General features: G+C 42.9%; 1 protein-coding gene across 5 annotated transcripts in view; it reads left to right on the top strand.

Annotated features, from left to right (window-relative positions):
- Nucleotides 1-27,513, top strand: part of SRBD1 (S1 RNA binding domain 1) — a 264,119-nt gene that overhangs the window by 24,752 nt on the left and 211,854 nt on the right. For 4 of the 5 annotated variants that reach the window (XM_056568118.1, XM_056568119.1, XM_056568121.1 and 1 more), the window contains exons 2-10: nt 301-349; nt 636-709; nt 2,806-2,989; nt 8,705-8,926; nt 14,916-15,179; nt 19,663-19,829; nt 20,751-20,868; nt 20,968-21,106; nt 24,619-24,715. In XM_056568118.1, the coding sequence (XP_056424093.1) occupies nt 636-709; nt 2,806-2,989; nt 8,705-8,926; nt 14,916-15,179; nt 19,663-19,829; nt 20,751-20,868; nt 20,968-21,106; nt 24,619-24,715 (1,265 nt within the window). In that variant the 5' untranslated portion in view covers nt 301-349. The remainder of the gene's footprint in view (nt 1-300; nt 350-635; nt 710-2,805; nt 2,990-8,704; nt 8,927-14,915; nt 15,180-19,662; nt 19,830-20,750; nt 20,869-20,967; nt 21,107-24,618; nt 24,716-27,513) is intronic. The other variant, XM_056568122.1, reaches the window with a different exon arrangement.

Below are 27,513 nucleotides of genomic sequence, written 5' to 3' on the forward strand. Positions count from 1 at the left end.
TAACTATTGATGTTTTTCAGCAGTTTTCTATAATTAATGTATTTGCTTCCTATATGTATTTGTTATATTTATGGGGATTTTTTTGTGATTATTTTATAAGGTTGCATTTGTGGCTTAATCTTTGCTGGATTGTTGATTTTTTTTTTTTATGTTGTTTTGGGATTTCCTATATGTATGTGATGGTTGCACTGTTGTTTTTTATTATATTATATTATTTCTGGTTTACTGTGATTTATCTGGGACTTTTTATACTGCTTTATAGTCTGGATTTACTTGTGATCTTGACTTATGTCTCCATAGGTTAGGCCTGAAAATATCCACTACTTACTGGGCAGAATAAAGTAGAAAGGTAATGTAAATGTTGTGTTACTGAGTGTGCACCTCCAAAATCTAACATCTATCTCATATCTATATATCTATCTATCTATCTCATATCTATCTATCTATCTATCTATCTATCTATCTCATATCTATCTATCTATCTATCTATCTCATATCTATCTATCTATCTATCTATCTATCTATCTATCTATCTCTCTCATATCTATATATCTCATATCTATTTATCCATCTCGTTCATATTTGTCTGTCTGTAATAATACAATTTAGGATAACATTTCTGTCTTGTCTCTTAGATGTCTAGATTACCCAGAAAAGCAAGATCGACCGCTGCGGCCCCTAAACAGGAGCTGTCCTTTCTGAGCGGAATGTAAGTGCTATACACCTTGATGGACATTTATGTATAAAGGAAAGAGCCTAAAGCAGTGTTATCCAAACAGTGTGTCTCCAGCTGTTGCACAAGTACTCAACTCCCAGCCTACTTAGAGTTGTAGTTGTGCAATGTCTGGTGACACAATGGCCTAAAGATTATGTCTAAAATACAGTACAGATAGATAGATATGAGGGAGATAGGAGATAGATAGATAGATAGGAGATAGATAGATAAATAAATATATGAGATAGATAGATAGATAGATTGATATGAGATAGATAGATATGAGGGAGATAGGAGATAGATAGATAGATAAATAAATATATGAGATAGATAGATTGATTGATATGAAATAGATATGAGAGATGGATATATATGAGATAGGTAGATATGCGATAGACGAATATGAGAGATAGATAGATAGATATGAGATAGATAGATATGAGATAGATAGATATGTGATAGATAGATATGTGATAGATAGATATGAGATATAGATAGATATGAGATATAGATAGATATGAGATATTAGAGATGGGTAGATATGCGATAGACAAATATGAGATAGATAGATGGATAGATTTTAGATAGATAGATATGAGATAGAAAGATATGCTATAGATAGATATGAGATAGATAGGAGATAGATAGATAGATAGATATGAGACAGATAGATATGAGATAGATGGATATATATGAGATAGATAGATAGATAGATAAGAGATAGATAGATAGATAGATAGATGATAGATAGATAAGAGATAGATGAATATATATGAGATAGGTAGATATGTGATAGACAAACATGAGATAGATAGATAGATATGAGATAGATAGATGAGATATATATTATACATATCTGTAATTAGGAGTAGCTGTATTAGTCCAGTGATGAAAACTCATCGGATAGGTAGCTGGATTGTCTTCTCTCCCCATGTCCAGCTTAATCACTATTCTGGCCCCCCCCCCCCCCCACTTTCTCATCCTTATCTGTTGTCTATCGTCCTATAGGTATTATACAGTTCATGGCACACATCTATTGTCTTAACCCCTGCATATTTGTGAGATGTAACCTGTGTCTTCTGCTTGTGAGCTTAGATTTGCTTTGGACTTGACAAAGGGAGGAATCCCGAAAGCTTCTCTACAAAATTCTGTTAGTCCAATAAAAAAGGTATTACAAGACACTGCAACTACCGATGATTTTGCAATATATGTGTATATATATATATATATATATATATATATATAGATGCAAATCATAAAATGTTGCAGTATCTTGTAAGCAAATCTAAGCTCACAAGCAGAAGACACAGGTTACATCTCACAAATATGCAGGGGTTAAGACAATAGATGTGGAGAATTCACACTAAGATGGGCCATAAATTGTCCTGTTATAGGAACATAGACTAAATAGATAAGGATGAGAAAAAGGGGGAGGGAGGGGGGAGCAGGGGAGAGACTGATAATTAGCAGGACATAGTGAGATGTAAAAGAGAAGATGATCCAGTACAGATTATAAGAAGTTTTGATAATGAGATGAAAAGCTCAAATCCACATTGAGTCCCCTGTTTTTGGAATAAAAAAACTGTATTCTTGAGATGTACCCTGTGTCTTCTGCTTGTGAGCTTAGATTTGCTTTGGACTTGATAAAGGGAGGAATCCCGAAAGCTTCTCTACAAAATGCTGTTAGTCCAATAAAAAAGGTATTACAAGATACTGCAACATTTTATGATTTGCATCTGCATCACTGGACTAATACGGCTACTCAAATGTATGTGTGTGTATATATATATATATATATATATATTGCTAGCAGAGAGCTACAGAGTTGCACACCTCTTTTCCCATGTGGACATATGAGCATGCTGCAGATGTTCAGAGCTTTCTGTTATGGATTTGTCTCTGATTTTCACCATGGATTTCACCACTGTCGTTATATCAGGGATGGAAATGCTTCACAATCTGTTGTTGCTGCAGATTTGTAAAAAGGTTTGCAGTGTAAACCTTTTACCATGTGTGGACAAGGCCTAAACGCAGAGAATTTTTTGTTGTTTTTTTTATTATTTATTATTAGTGTGTACTGTTTGCATTAGGTCGGATTCAGAAGAAGAGTCTAAAGATGAGGATGAATGGATGCCAGAGGAAAAAGCTTCTAAAAAGCAAACTGCAGCCACCAAGACAGCTGTAAAGAAGACTGCAGCAAAACCTAAAACTGCAGCCAAACCTAAAACTGCAGCCAAACCTAAAAAGACTGCTGCTCCCCGTGAACCAAGAAAGGTGGGTGCTGTATTGGGAACCTGTCAGCCAATGAATGGCAGCATGAAACCCAGACAAGTAGTGGGATCACAACATACTACAATTCCAGCTGACACTCTTGAGTGTCCTCAGTGTACAGAGCCCTGCTTGTCCTCAGTGTACAGAGCCCCGCTTGTCCTCAGTGTACAGAGCCCTGCTTGTCCTCGGTGTACAGAGCCCTGCTTGTCCTCAGTGTACAGAGCCCTGTTTGTCCTCAGTGTACAGAGCCCTGCTTGTCCTCGGTGTACAGAGCCCTGCTTGTCCTCAGTGTACAGAGCCCCGCTTGTCCTCAGTGTACAGAGCCCTGCTTGTCCTCAGTGTACAGAGCCCTGCTTGTCCTCAGTGTACAGAGCCCTGCTTGTCCTCAGTGCTCAGAGCCCCGCTTGTCCTCAGTGTACAGAGCCCTGCTTGTCCTCAGTGTACAGAGCCCTGCTTGTCCTCAGTGTACAGAGCCCTGCTTGTCCTCGGTGTACAGAGCCCTGCTTGTCCTCGGTGTGCAGAGCCCTGCTTGTCCTCAGTGTACAGAGCCCTGCTTGTCCTCAGTGTACAGAGCCCTGCTTTTCCTTACAGCCCCTGTAATATGTACAATTTAGTTTATAAAAAAAAAAAATAACTTATAGAGTTACCGGGAGCCTATGTCTTACTCATGTAGATGTATATGGGATCTAATATTATTGCTGGAGGTACAATAAAAAACTATGGGGGAGATTTATCATTGATTTTAGAGCATTTTTTTGTCTATGTTCTGGCGCAGTTCAGGCGCAAGCAGCATATTTTGCGCCTTTTGATATAGTTTCACTCTTTTTGTCTACCCGTAGAACTTTTTCTTTTTGACCATGCAGTGGTCATGTATTTATCATTTGCGACTTTTGTCAAAAGTCGCTATTTTGTGCGCAAAGGTACTTTTTTAGGCGCAAAGCTTCACCATCCACCAGTAGGCGTGAGAATAATTTCTACCTTCCGCAATTCAACCTTTAACCCCTTGTGGATGACAGCGTCCCAGGAGCTGAGCGCGGGTCATAGCTGGGTGGTCCTGGAGGCTATCTGCGACGAGGACCCATCTCTAATGCCAGACATCACCGATCACAGTGATGCCCGGCTTTAACCCCTTAGACACCGCAATCAAATTTGATTGTAGCATCTAAAATGCAAGTAAAAAGGTCCCAGCAGCTCTGTGAAAGTAAGTAAAAACACCTAACCTGCCAAATTCTGGACCCGGGAAAGTGTCTACTTCCCTCACAAGCGTCTAGAAAAAGTGTATGTGGTAGAGCTTTTCCCACCACAGCAGAGCTGCGCAAAATTCATCATCCTGCTGCATCTTCGTGATAAATAAGATGCACATTAGTTAAACCCACCACCCAAATAAACGTGGGAAAATAACTCTACCGTAGACATTCTTTGATAAATCTGGGCAACAGACTTATAGCATTGCCATTACTTTCCCCTGCACTACAATATGATACACATAGGTCACAGCAACACACCCAGGAAGATCACACTGGTGGTATATACAACCAACACTCTTGTGTGATCTCAAGGGGCATAAATCAAACCACATAGTGCGGCACTATTCAGGGGTCACTGCTGCATGCAGTGTAAACAGAGGTTGGCTATTACAGGACTCATTTTAAAGGCTCTAATCCAGAGTTTCCCAACCAGGGTGCCTCCAGCTGTTGCCAAACTACAACTCCCAGCAAGCCCAGACAGCTAAAGGCTGTCCGGGCATGCTGGGTAATGTAGTTTGTCAACAGATGGAGATACACTGCTCTAATCATTACAGAGCCTGCAGCTAAATGCCAATTCACTAATGGAAATGAAACAAATCAATGAGAACGGTTTCTAACTAGCAGTCTTCCAAATATGACACCTTTTTATAGTTAATAAAAATAAAACATAAATGATGTTAATGATGATATAAACAGGGCGAGCTTTCAAATAGCTTAGAGTTGACTGAGCAGACATTAAAAGAACAAAACAAAAAAACAACAACACTGAGTACATAGATAAGAACGCAGAAGAGTGAGAGTTTTATTGTCTCTAAATTGATGTTAAGTCCTAGAGATCTGATGCCCCCTTATCCCCTTATCCCCTTATCTCCAGACCAGATGCCTTTAGATGTGGGAGTGCGGCCATAAAACTATGGGAGAGATTTGCAATGTATCAGAGATTGTCATGAATTTGCATTCCCAGACCCTTCTGTTGTCTTTCCTGGGACTAATATGGTCTACTTCATTCTCTGCACTAAACGCCCACTTAGAGGACCCCAATGTTTCAATTACCTTTCAGTACGTTTCCTCTTATAAAGTAAATGTCCAGTTGGTGACCTTTATGTTAGGGTGTGTTCACATTGGTATTGCGCTCAGGTAAATCGACCTATTTCGGCCAATCCGTCAGAACAATGGGAGTTCAGTGGAGACACAAAAATAGTGCATGTTGTATTTTTTTTCTCTCTCCACACAACAGAATCCCAGACGAACCCCATTCAAGTCAATGGGATCTATCGGGACCCGGTGGTGTCAGTTGTGGTCCGTACCGTTCTGGGTCTATTCGGTGCAAATAAAGAGCCGAACAGACTCAGGACAGGTTGGAACACAACAGCCGTGTGAACTTAGCCTTTGAGAAATAGGACGGACACTAAAAGCAAGCTTTATTATAAAGCAACGCATTTCGATCCTGGACTAGGAACTTCATCAGGTATAATATGCAGTACCTGATGAAGATTCTAGTCCAGGATAAAAATGCATTGTTTTATAATAAAGTATTTTTAACACTACTGCAACTGCTGTCAGAAGTGCTGAAAATACAGGTCGATTTTAACCTAGAATTTATCCATTTACTACCGGACTTGTCCTGCACCAACCAGGATGATGCAGTGACGGCTGATCCATCACCATAATTGATGCGTTCTTTAAAGGGTATTCCAGGAAAAAACTTTTTTTTATTTTTTATATCAACTGGCTCCAGAAAGTTAAACAGATTTGTAAATTACTTCTATTAAAAAATCTTAATCCTTTCAATAAATATCAGCTGCTGAAGTTGAGTTGTTCTTTTCTGTCTGGCAACAGTGCTCTCTGCTGACATCTCTGCTTGTCTCGGGAACTGCACAGTGTAGAAGAGGTTTGCTATGGGGATTTGCTTCTAAACTGGGCGGTTCCCTAGACACGTGTCATCAGAGAGCACTTAGACAGAAAAGAACAACTCAACTTCAGCAGCTCATAAGTACTGAAAGGATTAAGATGTTTTTATAGAAGTAATTTACAAATCTAGATATACAAAAATATTTGGATTTACCTTCTTTATGGGCAGAGCACTACCTGCTTCTTATGTGTATGCCGCTATAGTGCTTACTACCCAGGGATCGCAAACTAAGCTGTGCCGAACTGCTTCTCTTTATCTATTTAATTTACAAATCTGTTTAACTTTCTGGAGCCAGTTGATATATAAAAAAAGAAGTTTTTTCCTGGATAATCCCTTTTAAGGTTTTTGTGCTCTGAGCGCAACGCTCTCTGGTAAGAATTATTGTTATCAACTCTGAGATTCCATGCTATCTGACGGTCCTCATTAGAGATGAGCGAACTTACAGTAAATTCGATTCGTCACGAACTTCTCGGCTCGGCAGTTGATGACTTTTCCTGCATAAATTAGTTCAGCTTTCAGGTGCTCCGGAGGGCTGGAAAAGGTGGATACAGTCCTAGGAGACTCTTTTCCTAGGACTGTATCCACCTTTTCCAGCCCACCGGAGCACCTGAAAGCTGAACTAATTTATGCAGGATAAGGCATCAACTGCCGAGCCGAGAAGTTCGAGACGAATCGAATTTACTGTAAGTTCGCTCATCTCTAGTCCTCATGAGCACCACACCTGAGTTTCTCTTTATCTTTTTCATCTACAACAGAGACTAAAAGCAAGGCTGAGATCACATCACCCCACAATAATAAACAAGAAAACAACTACCTGTGGCCATATGATTTTTAGCCCAGGACATAATAAAGATCATATGGAACTTGTGGTATTTCAAATCACAGAAAGACAGAAGGGTCTCAAATGTAAATTCATGGTAATCTTTTAAGGGGTACTCCGCTGCTCAGCGTTTGGCACAAACTGTTCCGAAAGCTGGAGCTGGCGCCGGGAGCTCGTTACATCATAGCACCGCCCCCTCATTATGTCACACCCCGCCCCCTCAATGCAAGTCTATGGGAGGGGGCGTGACGGCTGTCACGCCCCCTCCCATAGACTTGCATTGGGGGGCGGACGTGACATCATGAGGGGGCGGGGCTATGACGCAACGAGCTCCCGGTACCGGCTCCAGAGTTCGGAACAGTTTGTTTTTGGGAAACATCTAATGAATCTATTCTGGAGATGAGGAGGTGTCAGGTGTCTGGTGCTTAACATCAACTTAGAGACAACAAAACTCTCAGTCTCTTGTGTTCTTATCTAGGAAAGGATCTACTTTCCAAACTCAATATGTTGCTTTTTTTTCAATTTTTCTTCTTTTAATGTCTGCTCTGTCAACCCTAAGCTGGTCTGAAAGCTCACCATGTTTATTTCATCACTAACATAATTTGAGTTTTATTTTTGATAACTATAAAAAGGTGTCATGGTTGCAAAACTACTAGTCAGAAACCATTCTCAATCATTTGTTTCCTTTCCATTAATTATTTTTTTTTTTTCATGCAGGGTCCTCCATCTCCCCCACAGTGCGCTCCAGCCCCCACCTTCAGAGATACGCTTCTGCTGAACAAAAATGACGGTCCGATCAGACAGGGCCCCATCTAGGCCAGTGGTTGGCTGAGCGGGCCGTCACTGCTGTCCAGGACCAGTGCCTGTAAAAGGATAAACAAGCAGGACTGCAGTGTAAACCATGAGGACCACAAACTATTAAATGGGTATTCCAGGCAAAAACATCTTATCCCCTATCAAAAGGATAGGGGATAAGATGTCTGATTGCAGGGGGCCCGCCACTGGGACCCCCCGCGATCTCCCTGCAGCAGCGCGCATTCTATGCGTAGCTGCGTCTGATATTTCGGAAACCTCCAGGCTTCCGAGACGGGGTTGTGACATCACGCCACTTCCCCTCCATTAATTTCTATGGGAGGGGGCGTAACGTCCGCAATGCCCCCTCCCATAGACATGAATGGAGGGGGCGTGGCGTGACGTCACATCCCCGTCTCGGAAGCCTGGAGGTTTCCGAAACTTCAGACGCAGCTACGCATAGAATGCGCACTGCTGCAGGGAGATCGCGGGGGGTCCCAGCGGCGGGCCCCACGCGATCAGACATCTTATCCCCTATCCTTTCCATAGGGATAAGATGTTTTTGCCCGGAATACCCCTTTAACTTCATCCTCTTATGAGACTCAAGGTGGAGTTCGTAATTTGTGATTTATAGTAAATGAGAATCCTTCAGCCTCAGCCCCTTCAGTTTGATGGTCAAATTTATATGAATTTAAATCTCAAATTGACAAAACTGGGAAGAAGCATGTGCTGCCATAGGTTACTTCCACACAAGCGCAATTATGACCCAAAGTCTCGGCCTGATTGTGAGTCTAATAATCTGGGCCTCATAGGGACCTAAGATGCTTTAGTTTGGGGTATGAGACTCACAGTCAGGCCTGAACACAGGAACAGATGAGATGTGCTCAGTATATGAGAGACTGCAGAAGTTTTTAACACATTTTACGTGTTTTTTTTTTCCATAAAAGCGGAAGGCAGATCCCAAGCTGCTTCCAGTAAAGACAGAACGGAGAAGTGTTGGCATTGAGGATTTTCCTTCTACTAGTGACCTGAACAAGGGAGTAAAGGTTAATGAGTTTCCCACTAAGATGGGGCAAGAAGATGATGTCCCATATGGTTCTCCTCCAGTTAAGAAACTGAAGACCTCTTCTTCTCCTGCTGGCACTGACATGAACTGGAACATAGTTGAGGTAAGTGCTGGATGGACACGTTGGTTTTGCTAGAACTATACATCTGTGTGTATGTCCACACTAGTATACATATATTCAGGGGCGTAGCTAGAAACCACAGGGCCCCAGAGCAGAAATTTGCCCAGGGCCCCCCCTACCACCTGACAACCCGCTTCCCCAATCCCCGACGACCCCTTACTCGGCCACACAAAGATATCAGTGACTACAGCACTGATGGGACACAGTCAGGAGAATACACAATTATATAAGTGACTAACAGGCAGGTCCAGACAGGCAAAACATAGGCCCAGGCATTTAAGAATAAGCAGCCCATTTTTCTAGTGGGGGTCCAACTGCTGGGACCCCCACCTATCACCTAAGTTCCAGTTGTTGTAAAGCTATAACTCCCATCATGTCTGGAGAGCCTCAGGCATTATGGGAGTTTTGCAACAGATGGAGAGCCACAGATACAGTACAGTGTACAGTGTCACCCATCATCACTGTGGAACTTACAAGTTACTCAAGCTCTGATGGGACAGTCAGGAGAATACACAATGATATCAGTGACCTGAGTGACGTCTTTTCTTTTCTTCTTCATCTGGTCCAGACGTCAGGACGTATTCCAACTCCATCTTCTCTGCGGAGTCTGACACCCGGACATCATTAACTCCTCACTTTGTCAGTAGATCCTCATCCTCTGTATGAAGACAATAATCATTATTATTCTACTAAATACTGTACCCCCTGAATAAAATACTGCCACCCACTGTACCCCCTGAATATAATACTGCCACCTTCTGTACCCGCTGAATATAATACTGCCACATACTGTACCCCCTGATTATAATACTTCCACACACTGTATCCCCTGGAGATAAAACTACCATCCACTGTACCCCTAGAATATAATACTGCCATCCACTGTACCCCCTGAATATAATACTGCCACCCACTGCACCCCCTGAATATAATACTGCCACCCACTGCACCCCCTGAATATAATACTGCCACCTACTGTACCCCCTGAATATAATACTTCCACACACTGTATCTCCTGAATATAAAACTACCACCCACTGTACCCCCTGAATATAATACTGCCACCTACTGTACCCCCTGAATATAATATTGCCACCTACCGTTCTCCCTGAATATAATACTTCCACACACTGTATCCCCTGAATATAAAACTACCATACACTGTACCTCTTGCATATAATACTGCCACCCACTGTACCCCCTGAATATAATACTGCCACCTACTGTACCCCCTGAATATAATACTGCCACCTACTGTTCCCCCTGAATACAATACTACCACATACCGTACCCTCTATATATAATAATGTCACTCTGTGCCCATGAACGTAATACTGCCACCCACTGTACCCCTGAATATAATACTTCCACACACTGTGCCCCTGAATATAAACCCTCAAAAATAACCATCCTATATGCTGTACCCTCTGAATATAATCCTGCCACACACTGTACCTTCCAAATATAATAATCCTCCATAATTATAATACTGTCACACACTGTTTATTCTCAGTTTAGCTGAATCACAATCACAATACTCCTCCTGGCTCCTCTGTTCCAACCCCCCATTTGCCCCCCCAGACCCATAAGTCCTCCTACGTGCTCCTCTTCCCTCCTCCCTATACCACTAGGTCCTCTCCAGGCTCCTCTGCCCCCTCCCCAGACCCCAGAATTCCGCTCTAGGCTCCCCTGCCAAATTCTCCAGACCCCAAAGTCTGACCCATACCCAATCACCTCCTGTCCCCCCACATTGATGAACAGTATATTTATTTATGTATGATAGATGTGTATGAGACTGGTGTATGTATGGTTGTGATATTTGCGTGTATGATAGATGTATTTATGATAGATGTATGATACATATACACATCATACACCCATCTATCATACATACACACATATATCATTCATACGTACATCTATCATACACACATCCATTAAAGATACACATACATCCACACATCATACATACATCCATCTAGCTTACACACATCTATCATACATACCATATATACATCACAAATACACACACACACATACACATCTAGCTTACACACATCTAGCATACATACATAACATAAATACATCACAAATACACACACACACACATACATGCACACATCTAGATTTCACACATCTATCAAACATACACACGCACGGCGCCTCCGCCCCGTCCCTCCCACACACACACATGCATAATACATATACACGCACATAATACATACACATACATTATACATAAACACATATCATACATACACCTGCTGCCTGCAGATATCCCCACATAATACATCTCCACACATCATACATACATCCTTCTAGCTTACACACCTCTCCGCACTTCATACATACATACATGTTGCTTACACACATCATTCATACACACATCATTCATACATCATACATATAGTACATACAAACACATCATACATACACCATACATACAGTACATACACACATCATATACACACATCATACATACAGTACATACACACACATCATACATACACCAGTACATACACACACACATCATACATATACACGCCGCCTCCGCCCCCCCAAATGCATAATACATACATACACACTTCATACATACACATACATCATACATAAACACATCATACATAAACACATCATATACACACCCGCCGCCTCCAGATTCCCCCACATAATACATCTCCACACATCATACATACATCCTTCTAGCTTACACACATCTCCACACATAATACATACAGTGGTCCCTCAACATACGATAGTAATTTGTTCCAAATGAACGATCGTTAGTTGAAACCATCGTATGTTGAGGGATCCGTGCAATGTAAAGTATAGGAGAGTGGTCTCCAACCTGCGGACCTCCAGATGTTGCAAAACTACAACTGCCAGCCAACGGCTGTCCGGGCATGCTGAGAGTTGTAGTTTTGCAACATCTGGAGGTCCGCAGGTTGAAGACCACTGGTATAGGAGGTTATGCGGTACTCACCTGTCCCCGCCGCTCACCGCTGCCCTGGATGTCGCCGCGTCCCCGGAACGTCTCTGCTGCGTCTCTTCATCGCCGTCATCACGTCGCTGCGCACGCCGCTCCTATTGGATGATGGGACGGCGTGCGCGATGACGACGTTGGAGAGCGCCGGCGATGCAGGGGATCCCGAAGAGGACGGTCCGGAGCGCCGGTACAGGTGAGTGACACCCACCGGACCACACGGAGCACCTTAAACGGCTAACCGGCAGCAGCTGAAGCAGTCTGCGCTGCCGGATAGCCGTTTATGCAATGGCCCCTACATATAAAAGCATCGTATGTTGATGCTGCCTTCAGCATGTGATGGCCCCTGAGAGGCCATCACATGTTGAAATTATCGTATGTCGGGGCCATCGTAGGTTGGGGGGTCACTGTACATGTTGCTTACACACATCATTCATGCATCATACATACAGTACATATACACACATCATAAATACACCATACATACAGTACATACACACATATCATACATACACCATACATACAGTACATACACACATATCATACATACACCATACATACAGTACATAAACACACATCATACATACACCACACATACACCATACATACAGTACATACACATACATACACATGCCGCCTCTGCCCCCCCAAATGCATAATACATACATACACATACATCATACATAAACATATCATACACAAACACATCATATACACACATGCCGCCTCAAGATTCCCCCACATAATACATCTCCACACATCATACATACATCCTTCTATGTTACACACATCTCCACACATCATAGATACATGTTGCTTACACACATCATTCATACACACACACATCATTCATACATACATTACATACACCATACATACAGTACATACACACATCATACATAATACATACACCATACACACATGATACATACACCATACAGGCAGTACATACACACACATGATACATACACCATACATACAGTACATACACACACATCATACATACACCATACAGTACATACACACATCATACATACACCATATATACAGTACATACACACATATCATACATACACCATACATACAGTACATACACATACATATCATACATACACCATACATACAGTACATACACATACATATCGTACATACATACAACATACACCATACATACAGTACATACACACATCATACATACACCATACATAAAGTATATACACATACACCATACATACAGTTCATACACACACATCATACATACACATACATCATACATAAAAACATCATATACACACCCGTCGCCTCCAGATTCCCCCACATAATACATCTCCACACATCATACATACATCCTTCTATCTTACACACATCATAGATGCATGTTGCTTACACACATCATTCATACACACACACATCATTCATACATACATTACATACACACACATCATACATACACCATACATACAGTACATACACACATCATACATAATACATACACCATACACACATGATACATACACCATACAGGCGATACATACACCATACATACAGTACATACACACACATCATACATATACCATACAGTACATACACACATCATACATACACCATACATACAGTACATACACACATATCATACATACACCATACATACAGTACATACATATCATACATACACCATACATACAGTACATACACATACATACAACATACGTACACCATACATACAGTACATACACACATCATACATACACCATACATAAAGTATATACACATACACCATACATACAGTTCATACACACACATCATACATACACATACATAAACACATCATACATAAACACATCATATACACACCCGTCGCCTCCAGATTCCCCCACATAATACATCTCCAAACATCATACATACATGCTTCTAGCTTACACACATCTCTGCACATCATACATACATACATGTTGCTTACACACATCATTCATACACAATCATACATACAGTACATACACACACATCATACATCCATCATACATACAGTACAGTGTTTGAGGCTAGCGCCGGGCCTGGTGCTGGCAGCGGCGCTGCCGCAGCATCCGTGGTGACAAGCCTCCCCTCCCCCTGTGCTATGGGGCCCGGTCGTACCTCATACCTCACCAACCGTACATTCATTGTCTTCCACTCGCACACCACCACCTCGCCCTCTTGCTGTTGGATCCCTCAAGGCTCTGTCCTGGGGGCCTCTACTCTTCTCCACTTATACTTTTGGCTACATCGTAGAATCCCATGGCTTCAAGTACCAACTCTATGCCGGTGACTCATATATCTATCTCTCTGGTCCAGGTGTCACCTCTCTCCTATCCAAAATCCCAGAGTGTCTTTCAGCCCTATCTTTATTCTTCTCCTCTTGCTTTTTAAAATTCAACATGGAGAAAACAGAATTAATTGTCTTTCCCCCAGTTCGCTCAACCCTGCACCTGATCTATTAGTCACAGTCAATGGCTCCGCTCTCTCTCCCAGTCCCATAAGTCCATTGCCTTGGGGTCATCTCGATTCAGCTCTGTCTTTAAAAATACAAATCCACACCCTCACCACCTCCTGTGAAGTGTGTTACTCTAATAGCATAAGATGCATGACTTTAAAGGGGTACTCCACTGGCCAATGTTCGAAACATTTAGTTCCGAACGCTGTGTGTGCGCTGTAGGGGTCGGCCATGCCCCCTCGTGATGTCAAAACAAGCCCCCTCAATGCAAGTCTATGGGAGGAACTTGCATTGAGGGGGTGTGATGTGACATCACGAGGGGGCATGGCCGACCCCTACAGCGCACACACAGCGTTCGGAACTAAATGTTTCGAACATGGGCCAGTGGAGTACCCCTATAAGTTGGTGCGGGTTACATCTTTACTCTTATGTAGTGCTGACACAGCACTTTGCAGGGTGTTTAGGATATACAGATATACTGTAATACCTGCAAAATAATTTTCTTCTTTTTATCACAGCAGAAGGCAGATACCAAGCTATTTCCAGTAAAGACAGAACGGAGAAGTGTTGGCATCGAGGATTTTCCTTCTACTAGCAACCTGAACACGGGACTAAAAGTTAAAAATGAGTTTTCTCCCAAGGTGGTGGAAGAAGAGCCGCCGGATGATTTCACATTTGGTGCTCCTCCGGTTAAGAAACTGAAGACGTCTTCTGGTCCTGCTGGGAAGGTGCTAAAGAGCTCCGGCTCTGATGTCACTGACATGAACTGGAACATAGTTGAGGTAAGTGCTGGATGAACACGTGGGTTTTGCTATGAGGGAACTATACATCTATATGTATGTCCACTCTAGTTTAATACATGGTATCAGGGACTATCCAGCTGTTGTAGGACTATAACTCCCAGAGTGCTTGCAGTTGTAGTTATCCTGTACTGATCTTGAGTTATATCCAGTGTTATACTCCAGAGCTGTACTCCCTATTCTGCTGGTGAGGTCACTGTGTACATACATTACATTACTTATCCTGAGTTATATCCTGTATTATACTCCAGAGCTGTACTCACTATTCTGCTGGTGGAGTCACTGTGTACATACATTACATTACTTATCCTGTACTGATCCTGAATTATATTCTGTATTATACTCCTGAGCTGTACTCACTATTCTGCTGGTGAGGTCACTGTACATACATTACATTACTTATCCTGTACTGATCTTGAGTTATATCCTGTATTATACTCCAGAGCTGTACTCACTATTCTGCTGGTGAGGTCACTGTGTACATACATTACATTACTTATTCTCTACTGATCCTGAGTTATATCCTGTATTATACCCCAGAGCTGTACTCACTATTCTGCTGGTGAGGTCACTGTGTACATACATTACTTATCCTGTACTGATCCTGAGTTATATCCTGTATTATACTCCAGAGCTGTACTCACTATTCTGTTGGAGGTGTCACTGTGTACATACATTACATTACTTATCCTGTACTGATCCTGAGTTATATCCTGTATTATACCCCAGAGCTGTACTCACTATTCTGCTGGTGAGGTCACTGTGTACATACATTACATTACTTATCCTGTACTGATCCTGAGTTATATCCTGCATTATACTACAGGGCTGTACTCACTATTCTGCTGGTGAGGTCACTGTGTATATACATTACATTACTTATTCTGTACTGATCCTGAGATATATCCTGTATTATACTCCAGAGCTGTACTCACTATTCTGCTGGTGAGGTCACGGTGTACATACATTACATTACTTATCCTGTACTGATCCTGAGTTATATCCTGTATTATACTCCAGAGCTGTACTCACTATTCTGCTGGTGAGGTCACTGTGTACATACATTACATTACTTATCCTGTACTGATCCTGAGTTATATCCTGTATTATACTTCAGAGCTGTACTCACTATTCTGCTGGTGAGGTCACTGTGTACATACATTACATTACTTATCCTGTACTGATCCTGAGTTATATCCTGTATTATACTCCAGGGCTGTACTCACTATTCTGCTGGTGAGATCACTGTGTACATACATTACATTACTTATCCTGTACTGATCCTGAGTTACATCCTGTTATACTTGTGAGGTACTTGTGTTGCACGTAACCCTTTGTGCCAAAAAGAAAGACAAATAAAACTTTAAAATACAGACCTCTAGATATACATATGAGATGTGACTAATAAATGGCTAGTTGTATATAATAAAATAAAAAGATAGTATTTATTATTATAATGATTACAATAAATAGGTGTCTATAGACCTTACCATACATTAAAAGCAATGTGCAATATATTGGAATTGTTAGTATTATGACTGGGTGTAAAAGTCAATTATATGAGTCCACAGCCACTTGATGTATCACTGTATCCACACTCCGATACCCTCTGAGTCATTGTTCATAAGGATGATGTAGGAAAATAGTTTGTAGAGGTTGTAGTTAAAGGGGTTATCCAGGAAAAAACTTTTTTTTATATATCAACTGGCTCCAGAAAGTTAAACAGATTTGTAAATTACTTCTATTAAAAAAATCTTAATCCTTCCAATAATTATCAGCTGCTGAAGTTGAGTTGTTCTTTTCTGTCTGGCAACAGTGCTCTCTGCTGACATCTCTGCTTGTCTCAGGAACTGCACAGAGTAGAAGAGGTTTGCTATGGGGATTTGCTTCTACTCTGGACAGTTCCTGAGACAGGTGTCATCAGAGAGCACATAGACAGAAAAGAACAACTCAACTTCAGCAGCTTATAAGTACTGAAAGGATTAAGATTTTTTAATAGAAGTTAAAAAAAAAAAAAAGATTTTCCTGGAATACCCCTTTAATGTTGCAGGACTCAGTAACGTGGTCTGCTATAACGTATACGTTCAGAAAATGGACTGATCATAGTCGCCAGTTTAACTATGCCAGACTTTTAACACTATGGATTCCTCGGTTGTATGCTGCGGTATATTTTTATTTATTTATTTTATTTATTTTTTGACAAGTAGCGGACGTATACTGCAAGTGGTGGTGCAAAACTTAATGGGGTACTGCAGCCGAAATGAACTTATCCCCTATCCACAGGATAGGGAATAAGTAGTCGATTGGGGAGGTCCGATCGCTAGGACACCCTGAAATCTCTGGGACCCCGTCTTGCTCAGTGAGGAGCGTGCGGCGTGTTTCCTCTATCGCTAGACAGCATGGGCTCTATTCATTTCTATTGGAGCGCTGATGATTGCCGAGTGCTGGACTCGGGTTTCTTCAGAGCTACTATAGAAATCAATGGAGCGCTTGCTGCCTACTGCACCCGCTCCCTCCTCACTAAGAGCCAGGGCCCATTCCGGAGATCACGGGGGGTCCCAGCGGTCGGACCCACCGCGATCAGCTATCCTGTGGGTCAGGTATAAGGTCATTTCGGCTGCTGTACCCCTTTAATGGGAACATAGCCTTACAGCCTGTATTATAGGTCAAAGCGCAGTCACAATTCTCAAGGCTTCCGAACTGAAACCTATTGGCATGCTATGGTTTTTCTATGGTGTCTGCACAGAGTCGGATCCAGTCTTTCCACTGGGGGCTGCACAATAAACATATATAGGAAGAAGGATATATAGATAATCTTTATGTAGTAGTGCCAACACATTTCGGAGCACTTTGCAGGGTGTTCGGCATATACATATATACTGTAATATGATGTTCAGAGGTGAATATACTTGGGTCATGATAATGGATGAAAATATGTCCTAAAATTCTCCATGATGCCTTATTATTGCTAATAGGGTAATAGAGTGTTTATAATGTTAGCCGCAGTATTTGAAAGATTAGTGAATGCCCATTATAGCATCCAGCTGTTGAAAAACTACAACTCCCAGCATGCCCTGACAACTTTTGGCTGTCCGGACATGCTGGGAGTTGTATTTTTGCAACAGCTGGAGGCACTATAGTTGGGAAACATTGTTTTATGGGCATAGAGTGAATATAGTGAATGCCGATTTTATAGCGTCCAGCTGTTGAAAAACTACAACTCTCAGCATGCCCGGACAGCCAACGGCTGTCCGTGCATGCTGTGAGTTTCAGTTTTGCAATAGCTGGAGCCACTATGGTTGGGAAGCATTGTTTTATGGGCATAGAGTGAATATAGGGAATGCCGATTATAGCGTCCAGCTGTTGAAAAACTACAACTCCCAGCATGCCCGTACAGCCGTTGGCTGTCCGGGCATGCTGGGAGTTGTAGTTTTGCAACAGCTGGAGCCACTATGGTTGGGAAGCATTGTTTTATGGGCATAGAGTGAATATAGTGAATGCTGATTATAGCGTCCAGCTGTTGAAAAACTACAACACCCAGCATGCCCGGACAGCCAACGGCTGTCCGGGCATGCTGTGAGTTTTAGTTTTGCAACAGCTGGAGCCACTATGGTTGGGAAACATTGTTTTATTGGCATAGAGTGAATATAGGGAATGCCGATTATAGCGTCCAGCTGTTGAAAAACTACAACTCCCAGCATGCCCGTACAGCCGTTGGCTGTCCGGGCATGCTGGGAGTTGTAGTTTTGCAACTGCTGGAGGCACTATGGTTGGGAAACACTGTTTTATGGGCATTGGGTGAATATAGTGAATGCTGATTATAGCGTCCAGCTGTTGAAAAACTACAACTCCCAGCATGCCCGGACAGCTGTTGGCTGTCCGGGCAATCTGGGAGTTGTAGTTTTGCAACAGCTGGAGGCACTATGGTTGGGAAACATTGTTTTATGGGCATAGACAGGTGTGAGTATACACTGTATGCCTAGCACATGGACTAAGTTTTTGGATAGTGGTAAAGCTATTGGGGGTTCTGAGGCCTTATCTAATCCTGGAGGTGGAAGGAAGAAGAACAGAACTATAAAATGTTAAAAAATAAGTTAATGAGAAAATGAGAAAAAGTCTAGAGATGAGCGAACTTACAGTAAATTCGATTCGTCACGAACTTCTCTGCTCGGCAGTTGATGACTTATCCTGCATAAATGAGTTCAGCTTTCAGGTGCTCCGGTGGGCTGGAAAAGGTGGATACATTCCTAGGAGACTCTTTCCTATGACTCTCTCCTAGGACTGTATCCACCTTTTCCAGCCCACCGGAGCACCTGAAAGCTGAACTAATTTATGCAGGATAAGTCATCAACTGCCGAGCCGAGAAGTTCGTGACGAATCGAATTTACTGTAAGTTCGCTCATCTCTAAAAAAAAGTCTGATCTTTTTTTTGCCAATTGTAAGTGACTACTTCTTATTCCTCCAGGTATTATCAGAGAGAACAAATATTGAATCCTGGATATGCAACAACATCATCCAGCTTTTCCAGGATGAGAACACCATACCTTTCATTGCCCGCTACAGGAAGGAGCTTATAAACAATCTGGATGCAGACGCCCTGAGAGAAGTGCAGCAAACCTTACAGGAATTGCGGTGAGCATGTTGACTCGGTGGATTTGTCACGGTATTATATCAGTCGCTGTGCTGCCCTATTTAAAGGGGTACTCCGGAGAAAGAAAATTGTTTTCAAATCAACTGGTGCAAGAAAGTTATATAGATTTTTAAATTACTTCTACGTAAAAATCTTAATCCTTCCAGCACTTATCAGCTGCTGTATGCTCCACAGGAAGTTGTATAGTTCTTTCCAGTCTGACCACAGTGCCCTCTGCGGACACCTCGGTTTGTGACAGGAACTCCCTTAGGGCTGGCGCCCCTCAGGGACTAATTCCCTTCAAACTAAGGATTCCCCCTATAAATTCTAAATTCTTATTTTAGTTCATCAGTTTAAAATGATTAATTCCCAAGTGCACTTCATAAAGTGGTGTATTAAGGGGTTCTCCACCATAAGGTGATTTTAGTAGGTACCTGGCAGACAGTAATGGACATGCTTAGGAAGGATCTACACTTGTCCTGGGGCTAAATGGCTATGTTGTGAGATTACCATAATACTGTGGCTAGCTTTTTGTGAACTGGTATTTCCTGTTTGAGTTTTCTTCTTTGCCTACAAATCCCATAATTCCATTTTCCTCCCTCCAACACATCAGTGCGCGACTTCTTAAAGGCGACAGGCTCTATTATGCTCTATGGAGCCTGTGTCCTACATTGAGCTCTGAGCCTAAAAGGAACGATCGGATCGGGTCTCAGCACCCAGAACCTGGACAATCTTAACTTTTGACATATCTGTGCAACATGTCAAAAGTTAATTTAAATTACATTAACACTTTAAACTTTGTGGAGACTTTTATAGGAATTGGTGTGGCCTTCTAACCAAGTCAGCCGTGCCGGAGACGCAGACTTCTCTTGCAATTGCCTAAATCCAGTTTAATGTATTTTTTTTAACGTTTCTTTGAACAGGTCTGTGGAAAAGAAAGCTCACACCCTGGTAGAAAAACTAAAGAAAGAAGGGAAACTGAACTCCACTTTACACACGGCCATGCTGAACTGCAGGTCCATGGATGAATTGGAGCATGTGGTTAGTATCTGCCTGTATACAGATAGATATATATGATAGACGTCCCTGTGGATAGGACTTTACTATAGAAGTAACACTTCTCTCCTATCTTCTATCTAGTACACACCTTACAAAACAGGAAGCAAAGGCACCAAAGCCCAGAGAGCCCGACAGCTGGGACTGGAAGATGCAGCCAAAGCTCTGATTGAAACCCCACAACAACTAAACCTCCATATGTATATAAAACCAAAGACGGAAGGTATGCTGCAAACAAGATGTCCCATAAAGGTTTTTTTTTTTTTTTTAAGAGCCGATGCAAGTGCTCTCTATCACCCAAAGTGCAAGAAAAAGTGCAAACGTGTCATACTAAAAAAACGTGCACAAAGGATGCGGTCTATCGCTAAGCCCTTCTCCAACAGTGGAGAGGCCCCCCAACAAGCCTACCCTTTACCTCTGGGCCAGAAGGCACCTGCAAGGATCCAGGTTCGATGCCCCTTTTCGCCGAAGCTACTAAGGTGCCGAAAATGCGCCTGGCTTCATCCTAGGCGTTAGCCAAGGTATCAGCCGAGGAGCCGTATACTGGTGACATCTTGACCAAAGCCAAGATGCCCGGGGGTTGCAGGGAGGTGAGGAACCTAATGGCCACACACACCTCCCCTAGACCGCCAGGAGGGACACCCAGAAGGGCTACTGCATCCTGACAATCCTGTGTACAAAACAACACGTAAAAGTGGCACAGTGACAAAACACAAAAAAGAAATAAGTGGATAAGTGCAGATATACTGCTCGGTCATCCAGCCGGATCTATAAAAATTTCCCGTATCCTAGCCAGAAAGCCGGGATGCCAAGGGTGAGTGCCAAAGGTGAAGAGTAATGGTGCAGTGCTTTCACTCAGTGAGTTATAACACCCAGTGAGTTTCGGCACCTCAGGGTCACCACTCCCCGAGGCACAGAAGTACCTCGGCTCTACACCCCTCTACCTCATGGCGAGACCCGGAAGAAACAGGTCACATCAGGGCAGCCATCGAGCTGATTCCTCAGAACCAGCCCCGGAACGCCCCGGTACACCTGCTCCCTCCATGCAGCACCCATCCCCACCAGCCCCACACCGGTGGGACTTCTCCACCAGCTTAAAGGGGTTGTCCACTGAAAACCTGTTACCATATATTCTGTAAGCGTAAGGTAATTCTGAATTAAAAGGGGGTCCCTGTCCAGGAGCCTCATCTGTTAATGGGGTATTCCAGGATTATTTTTTATTTGACTATGCTACAGGGGCTGTAAAGTTAGTGTAGTTCATAATATAGTGTCTTTACCTGTGTGTGACGGTTTTCTCACAATTCTTGATTTTTACCCCAATATTTATTTTTACCAGCTTACAAAATGACTGTTGTCTCGGATTTTTCCCAGGTTGCAATGCGGCTGTGACCTGACTCACTAGTCAGCTGATGACAGGAGCCTGTCTGCTTCAATGGGGGGAGGGAGTAGCAGTACAATACAGTTTTAGCTGCACCACTATCTATTAGCAGAGTACACGCTATACTCACTCCTCGGCTGTTGCCTATAGTTAGTGCTAATATTAGCACTAATATCCTTCCCTGCTAGGATCAGTGAATCAAAGAACCTTATGCTGGATCCCAAATAAGAGGATCAATCCAGCATTTATACAGTTGAAATAGGGTCGGATAAGTTATTTAGTGCCCTGATAGTGGTTGCAATTTTAACTCACTTGCACATATTTTTAAAAAGCATTATAAAATAAAAGTTAAGTTTTATGGTGGAAGGGAATCATGAGGGATTAGTGCCCTGTGGGCACATTATTTGTTGGTGCACCAGATTCTGGCGCATTGCGCAAGAAATTCTGTCTGCGCCAGAATTGGAAAAAACCCAGACTAACTCTCCATTTTGTTAAGAAAACCCAAAAAAGGGGCATGGTCATCAGGAAAAGGGGGCGTGGTCTCCAAAAAGGGGCGCATTCCCAACATTTTCACAAAAACCCAACATATTTACTAAGGTTTCCACATAAAATGTGGTGGATTTGAGCTGAGGAAAACCAGACAGATCAGAGCATGTGTAAAAAAAAGCAAAATGTAGGCAAAGTGGAAAATGTAGGGAAACCTTAGTAAATACCATGGAAAATAAATTGTAGGGAATTAAAACCCACAAAGAAACCTACACAACACTCTTAGGAAATGAGGGCCAATGTGTGGACTGATATCATGTGACTTTGATCAGATAAGTCAATAAATCAGATTAGATCAATGATAGAAATATTGTTAGGGTTGTAAAACATGTACACTGAGCATTATGACTATATGCTATTATTGTATTTCACAATGTGTAAAGGAGTTCAGGATTTGTAATCTATTTTTTTATATACTTTACGAGGAAGTGCAGTATAATACCACTAGATGGCAGTGCTGCACAACTAAACTGCTGACATCTAAAAATGGCAGTGCTGCACAACTAAACTGCTGACATCTAAAATCTGTGGAAATTCTGTTGATCATTTTGCACAGAAAACTGCTGTATTCTTTCTTTTACCCAATAATGTTTTCCCCAATTATACAGAATAATTAGGATTATTGATTTCGGCCAATTATGTGTAAACACAACTATCTGGATGTATTTACATGCACCCATATTTTGGGATTCAGTGCTGAGCTGTTTTTCACAATTTCATTACAGTTTTGCTCCTAACAGTTCTGCATATCCTAAATAAAATGATCTGGATATATTAGTGCATTTTTATGAATAATGTACAGGTGAAACTCGAAAAATTTGAATATCGTGCAAAGTTCATTTATTTCAGTAATGCAACTTAGAGAGAGACTCATTACATGCAAAGCAAGATAGTTCAAGCTGTGATTTGTCAGAATTGTGATGATTATGGCTTACAGCTCATGAAAACCCCAAAGCCCCCCCAATTACTATGATTTGGGGAGCCATGTTATCTGCTGGTGTTGGTCACTGTGCTTCATTAAAGGGGTATTCCAGGAATTTTTTTTATTTGACTGTGCTACAGGGGCTGTAAAGTTAGTGTAGTTCATAATATAGTGTCTGTACCTGTGTGTGACGGTTTTCTCACAATTCTTCTGTGATTTTCATCCCAATATTTATTTTTACCAGCATACAAAATGACTGTTGTCTCAGATTTTTCCCAGGTTGCAATGCGGCCGAGACCTGACTCACTAGTCAGCTGATGACAGGGAGCCTGTCTGCTTCAATGGGTGGAGCGATCGCTTGGTGGGAGAGAGATCAATCTGCAACTAATGCAACAGCTGTAGGCACCCTGATTGAAAACCACAGGTCTTTTGAATGGATGCATCTCATTTATGTTTCAATGGGTGGGGTGGCTGATGTGTGGGAGGGAGGAAAATGGAATTATGGGATTTGTAGTCAAAAAAGAAAATCTCAAACAGGAAATACCAGTTCACAAAAAGCTAGCCACAGTGTTATGGTAATCTCACAACATAGCCATTTAGCCCCAAGACAAGCGCAGATCCTTCCTAAGAATGTCCATTACTGTCTGCCAGGTACATACTAAAATCACCTTATGGGGGATAACCCATTTAAGTCCAGGGTCAACGTATCCATCTACCAAGAGATTTTGGAGCACTTCATGCTTCCTTTCCTTTAAAGTTGCATTAATGAAATACAATGAACTTTTGCACGATATTCAAATTTTTCGAGTTTCACCTGTTTGGTCAAAGTCCTGACATCAGACTTGTTTTTATTATATGTATTTAACCTATTTATTTAATTTTCTCAAAGGCCTGTCAACACTTCAGGATATTGAGATGGGAGTGCAGCATATATTAGCAGACATGATTGCCAAAGATAAGGACTCACTGGAACACATCAGAAAACTGTGAGTAGTTATGCCCACCTGCCTGTACCCGATGCTTTGTCACAGGGACCTCGAAGCACTGAGACCCCAACTGATCAAAACTTTTGACATGTCCCCGTGACAGTGACACTTTAATGTGTTATTCAAACCAAGGGAAGTGACAACCACATTGGAAGCACTTTATGCTCTTTGTTGGCTTCTTTAGAGCTATTGCCTTCATTTTTACATTTAAAGGGGTACTCTGCTGCCCCAGCATTCAGAACATTTTGTTCCGAACGCTTGGAGCAGGCGGCGGGAGTCGTGACTTCACTGCCACGCCCCTTGTGACATCATGTCACGCCCCCTCAATGCAAGTCTATGGGAGGGGGCGTGGCAGTCACCACACCCCCTCCCATAGACTTGCATTGAGGGGGGTGGTGTGACGTCACGAGCAGCGTGACAGTGACTTCACGACTCCCGCTGCCCACTCCAAGCGTTCTAAACGGATGTCAGGTACTGCACAGAGATCACGGGGGTCCCAGCGGCGGGACCCCCGCGATCAGACATCTTATCCCCTATCCTTTTTGATAGGGGATAAGATGTCTAGGGACGGAGTACCCCTTTAAAGAAAAACTGTCATGAGTGTTACCCGCACTAACCTGTTGGTACAGGTGTGTAGTGCAGGTGACACTGATGACAACCATACATACCTGTCCCCGATCCCTGGTCACGTTGTCCCGCTATTTTACTCTATATCTTCCGTTCTGGCGGCAGCTTGGGGCACGTGCGGAGCTTCTTGACATCACCACTGCTGCTTCTCTGCTGACGTCAGAAAGCTCCGCCCATGCCCGAAGCACGCTGCTGGAACGGAAATATGGAGCAAGATAGTGGGACAATGGGACAATGGGACAATGGAACAGGTAAGTATGGTTATCATCAGTCTCACCCGCACTACACCTCTGTACCAACAGGTTAGTGCTGTGACACTGAGGACAGTTTTCCTTTTTAAAAAGCTTTTCTGGACAAAATATATTGACAACGTATACTCAGGATAGGACATCAGATTGGTGAAGCTCTGACACCCGGCAGTCCTGCCCAATGTGTAGCAGAGCCAGAAGCAGACAGCGCCATGTTTTGTGTAGTGGCCATGCTAGGTTACTGCAGCTCACATTGATGGGAATGAGAGCTGAGCTACAGTAACCCAGAATGGCCACTTCACAATTTACAGTGTTGTTGCTTCCTGCCCTGTATATGCTGGCGCTGTGGCTCTTGCGATCACTGCTGATCACTGGACGTGTCGGACCCCAATCGATCTGATTTATTGATGTCCTTTGTCATCGATAAATTTAACCTGGAACCAGCCCCACAACTGTCCACAGATGCTATGTGGTAACACGGTTTGGTCCCATTGGCCTCAATACTATACTGGTGTGGCACTACTTTTGAAAGAAAGTGGCCATGTTTTTCTATTCCTATGCAACATCCTAGCCTCAGTCATAAAGTTAGAACACTTCCTAACGGACATCGTTTTCTACATCTACGGTGCACAGTTTCACAGACTTTGAGAGTGTTTTAGGACTTACCGTGTATACTGGAGTATAAGCTGAGTTTTTCAGCATGATTTTTCGTGCTGAAAACACCCCCCTCGGCTTATACTCGAGTGAACTCTCCGCCTGTCAATCCCTTCTCAGTGTTCTTCAACCTGGGGACCTCCAGATGTTGCAAAACTACAACTCCCAGTATGCCCGGACAGCCATCGGCTGTCCGGGCATGCTGGGAGTTGTAGTTTTGCAACATCTGGAGGTCCGCAGGTTGAAGACCACTGCGCGGGCCTTCGTCATCATCCAGACCCCCCCCCCCCTTTAGTTTTCTACTCACCTCCCCTCTGTGGGAAGGAAGGATTAGCTGGTCCGGGCCATGTATGCTGCAGGGACCGTCCGGTGGAGAGGGTTAGTCGTTCCGGGCTGTCCATCTTCACCGGGGGCCCTCTTCTCCGCTCCGGGCTGGCCCCAGTTTAGTGACGTTGCCTTGACGACGACGCACAGGTCCCTGCACATGAACGTCCCTGTGCATCATCGTCAAGGCAGTGTCACTAGTCCGGGGCCGGCCCGGAGCGGAGAAGAGGGCCCCCCCCGGTGAAGACTAACCCTCCCCACCGGATGGTCCCTGCTACATAGATGGCCCATACCAGCTCACCGAGGGGAGGTGAGTAGAAAACTCTGGAGTCTGGTCTGGATGATGACAAAGGCCGCAGTGGTCTTCAACCTGCGGACCTCCAGATGTTTCAAAACTACAACTCCCAGTATGCCCGGACAGCCGTTGGCTGTTGCAGCCACGCCCCCTTGTGACGTCACCCCCCCCTCCATTCATGTCTATGGGAGGGGGTGTGGTGTGACATCAGGAGGGGGCGTGGCTGTGACGTCACATCTCTGAGGCAGCGATCGGCACAGAATGCCGGGGGCTGACCAAGATCGCATGGGTCCCAGCGGCAGGACCTCTGCCGTCATACATCTTATACTTTGGATTGGGGATAACATGTATAAAGCTGGAATATCCCTTTAAAGACCTGCAGACAAAATATTATTTTGCACCATAGCAAGTCCAATTCAGTAATGAAAAAGTTAATTAAAAGTGTCCAATGCCTTAATTTTTATTAGTTGGCTGCAGTCTAATGTGTTATAATGTGTATTGTTTATAATTTGTGTTATAAGGTTTTAGGTAATTTCTGCACCTTACTTGTACAGCCCTTCTCCTGATATGCGGGAGAATGATCGCCGATCTACACCGCTCCCTCCGCTCACCCGCCATTGACATCTTTTTGCCATAAACAATAGTTTCCC

This window comes from Hyla sarda, chromosome 3 (genome assembly GCF_029499605.1).
Source record: "Hyla sarda isolate aHylSar1 chromosome 3, aHylSar1.hap1, whole genome shotgun sequence".
Taxonomy (NCBI): domain Eukaryota; kingdom Metazoa; phylum Chordata; class Amphibia; order Anura; family Hylidae; genus Hyla; species Hyla sarda.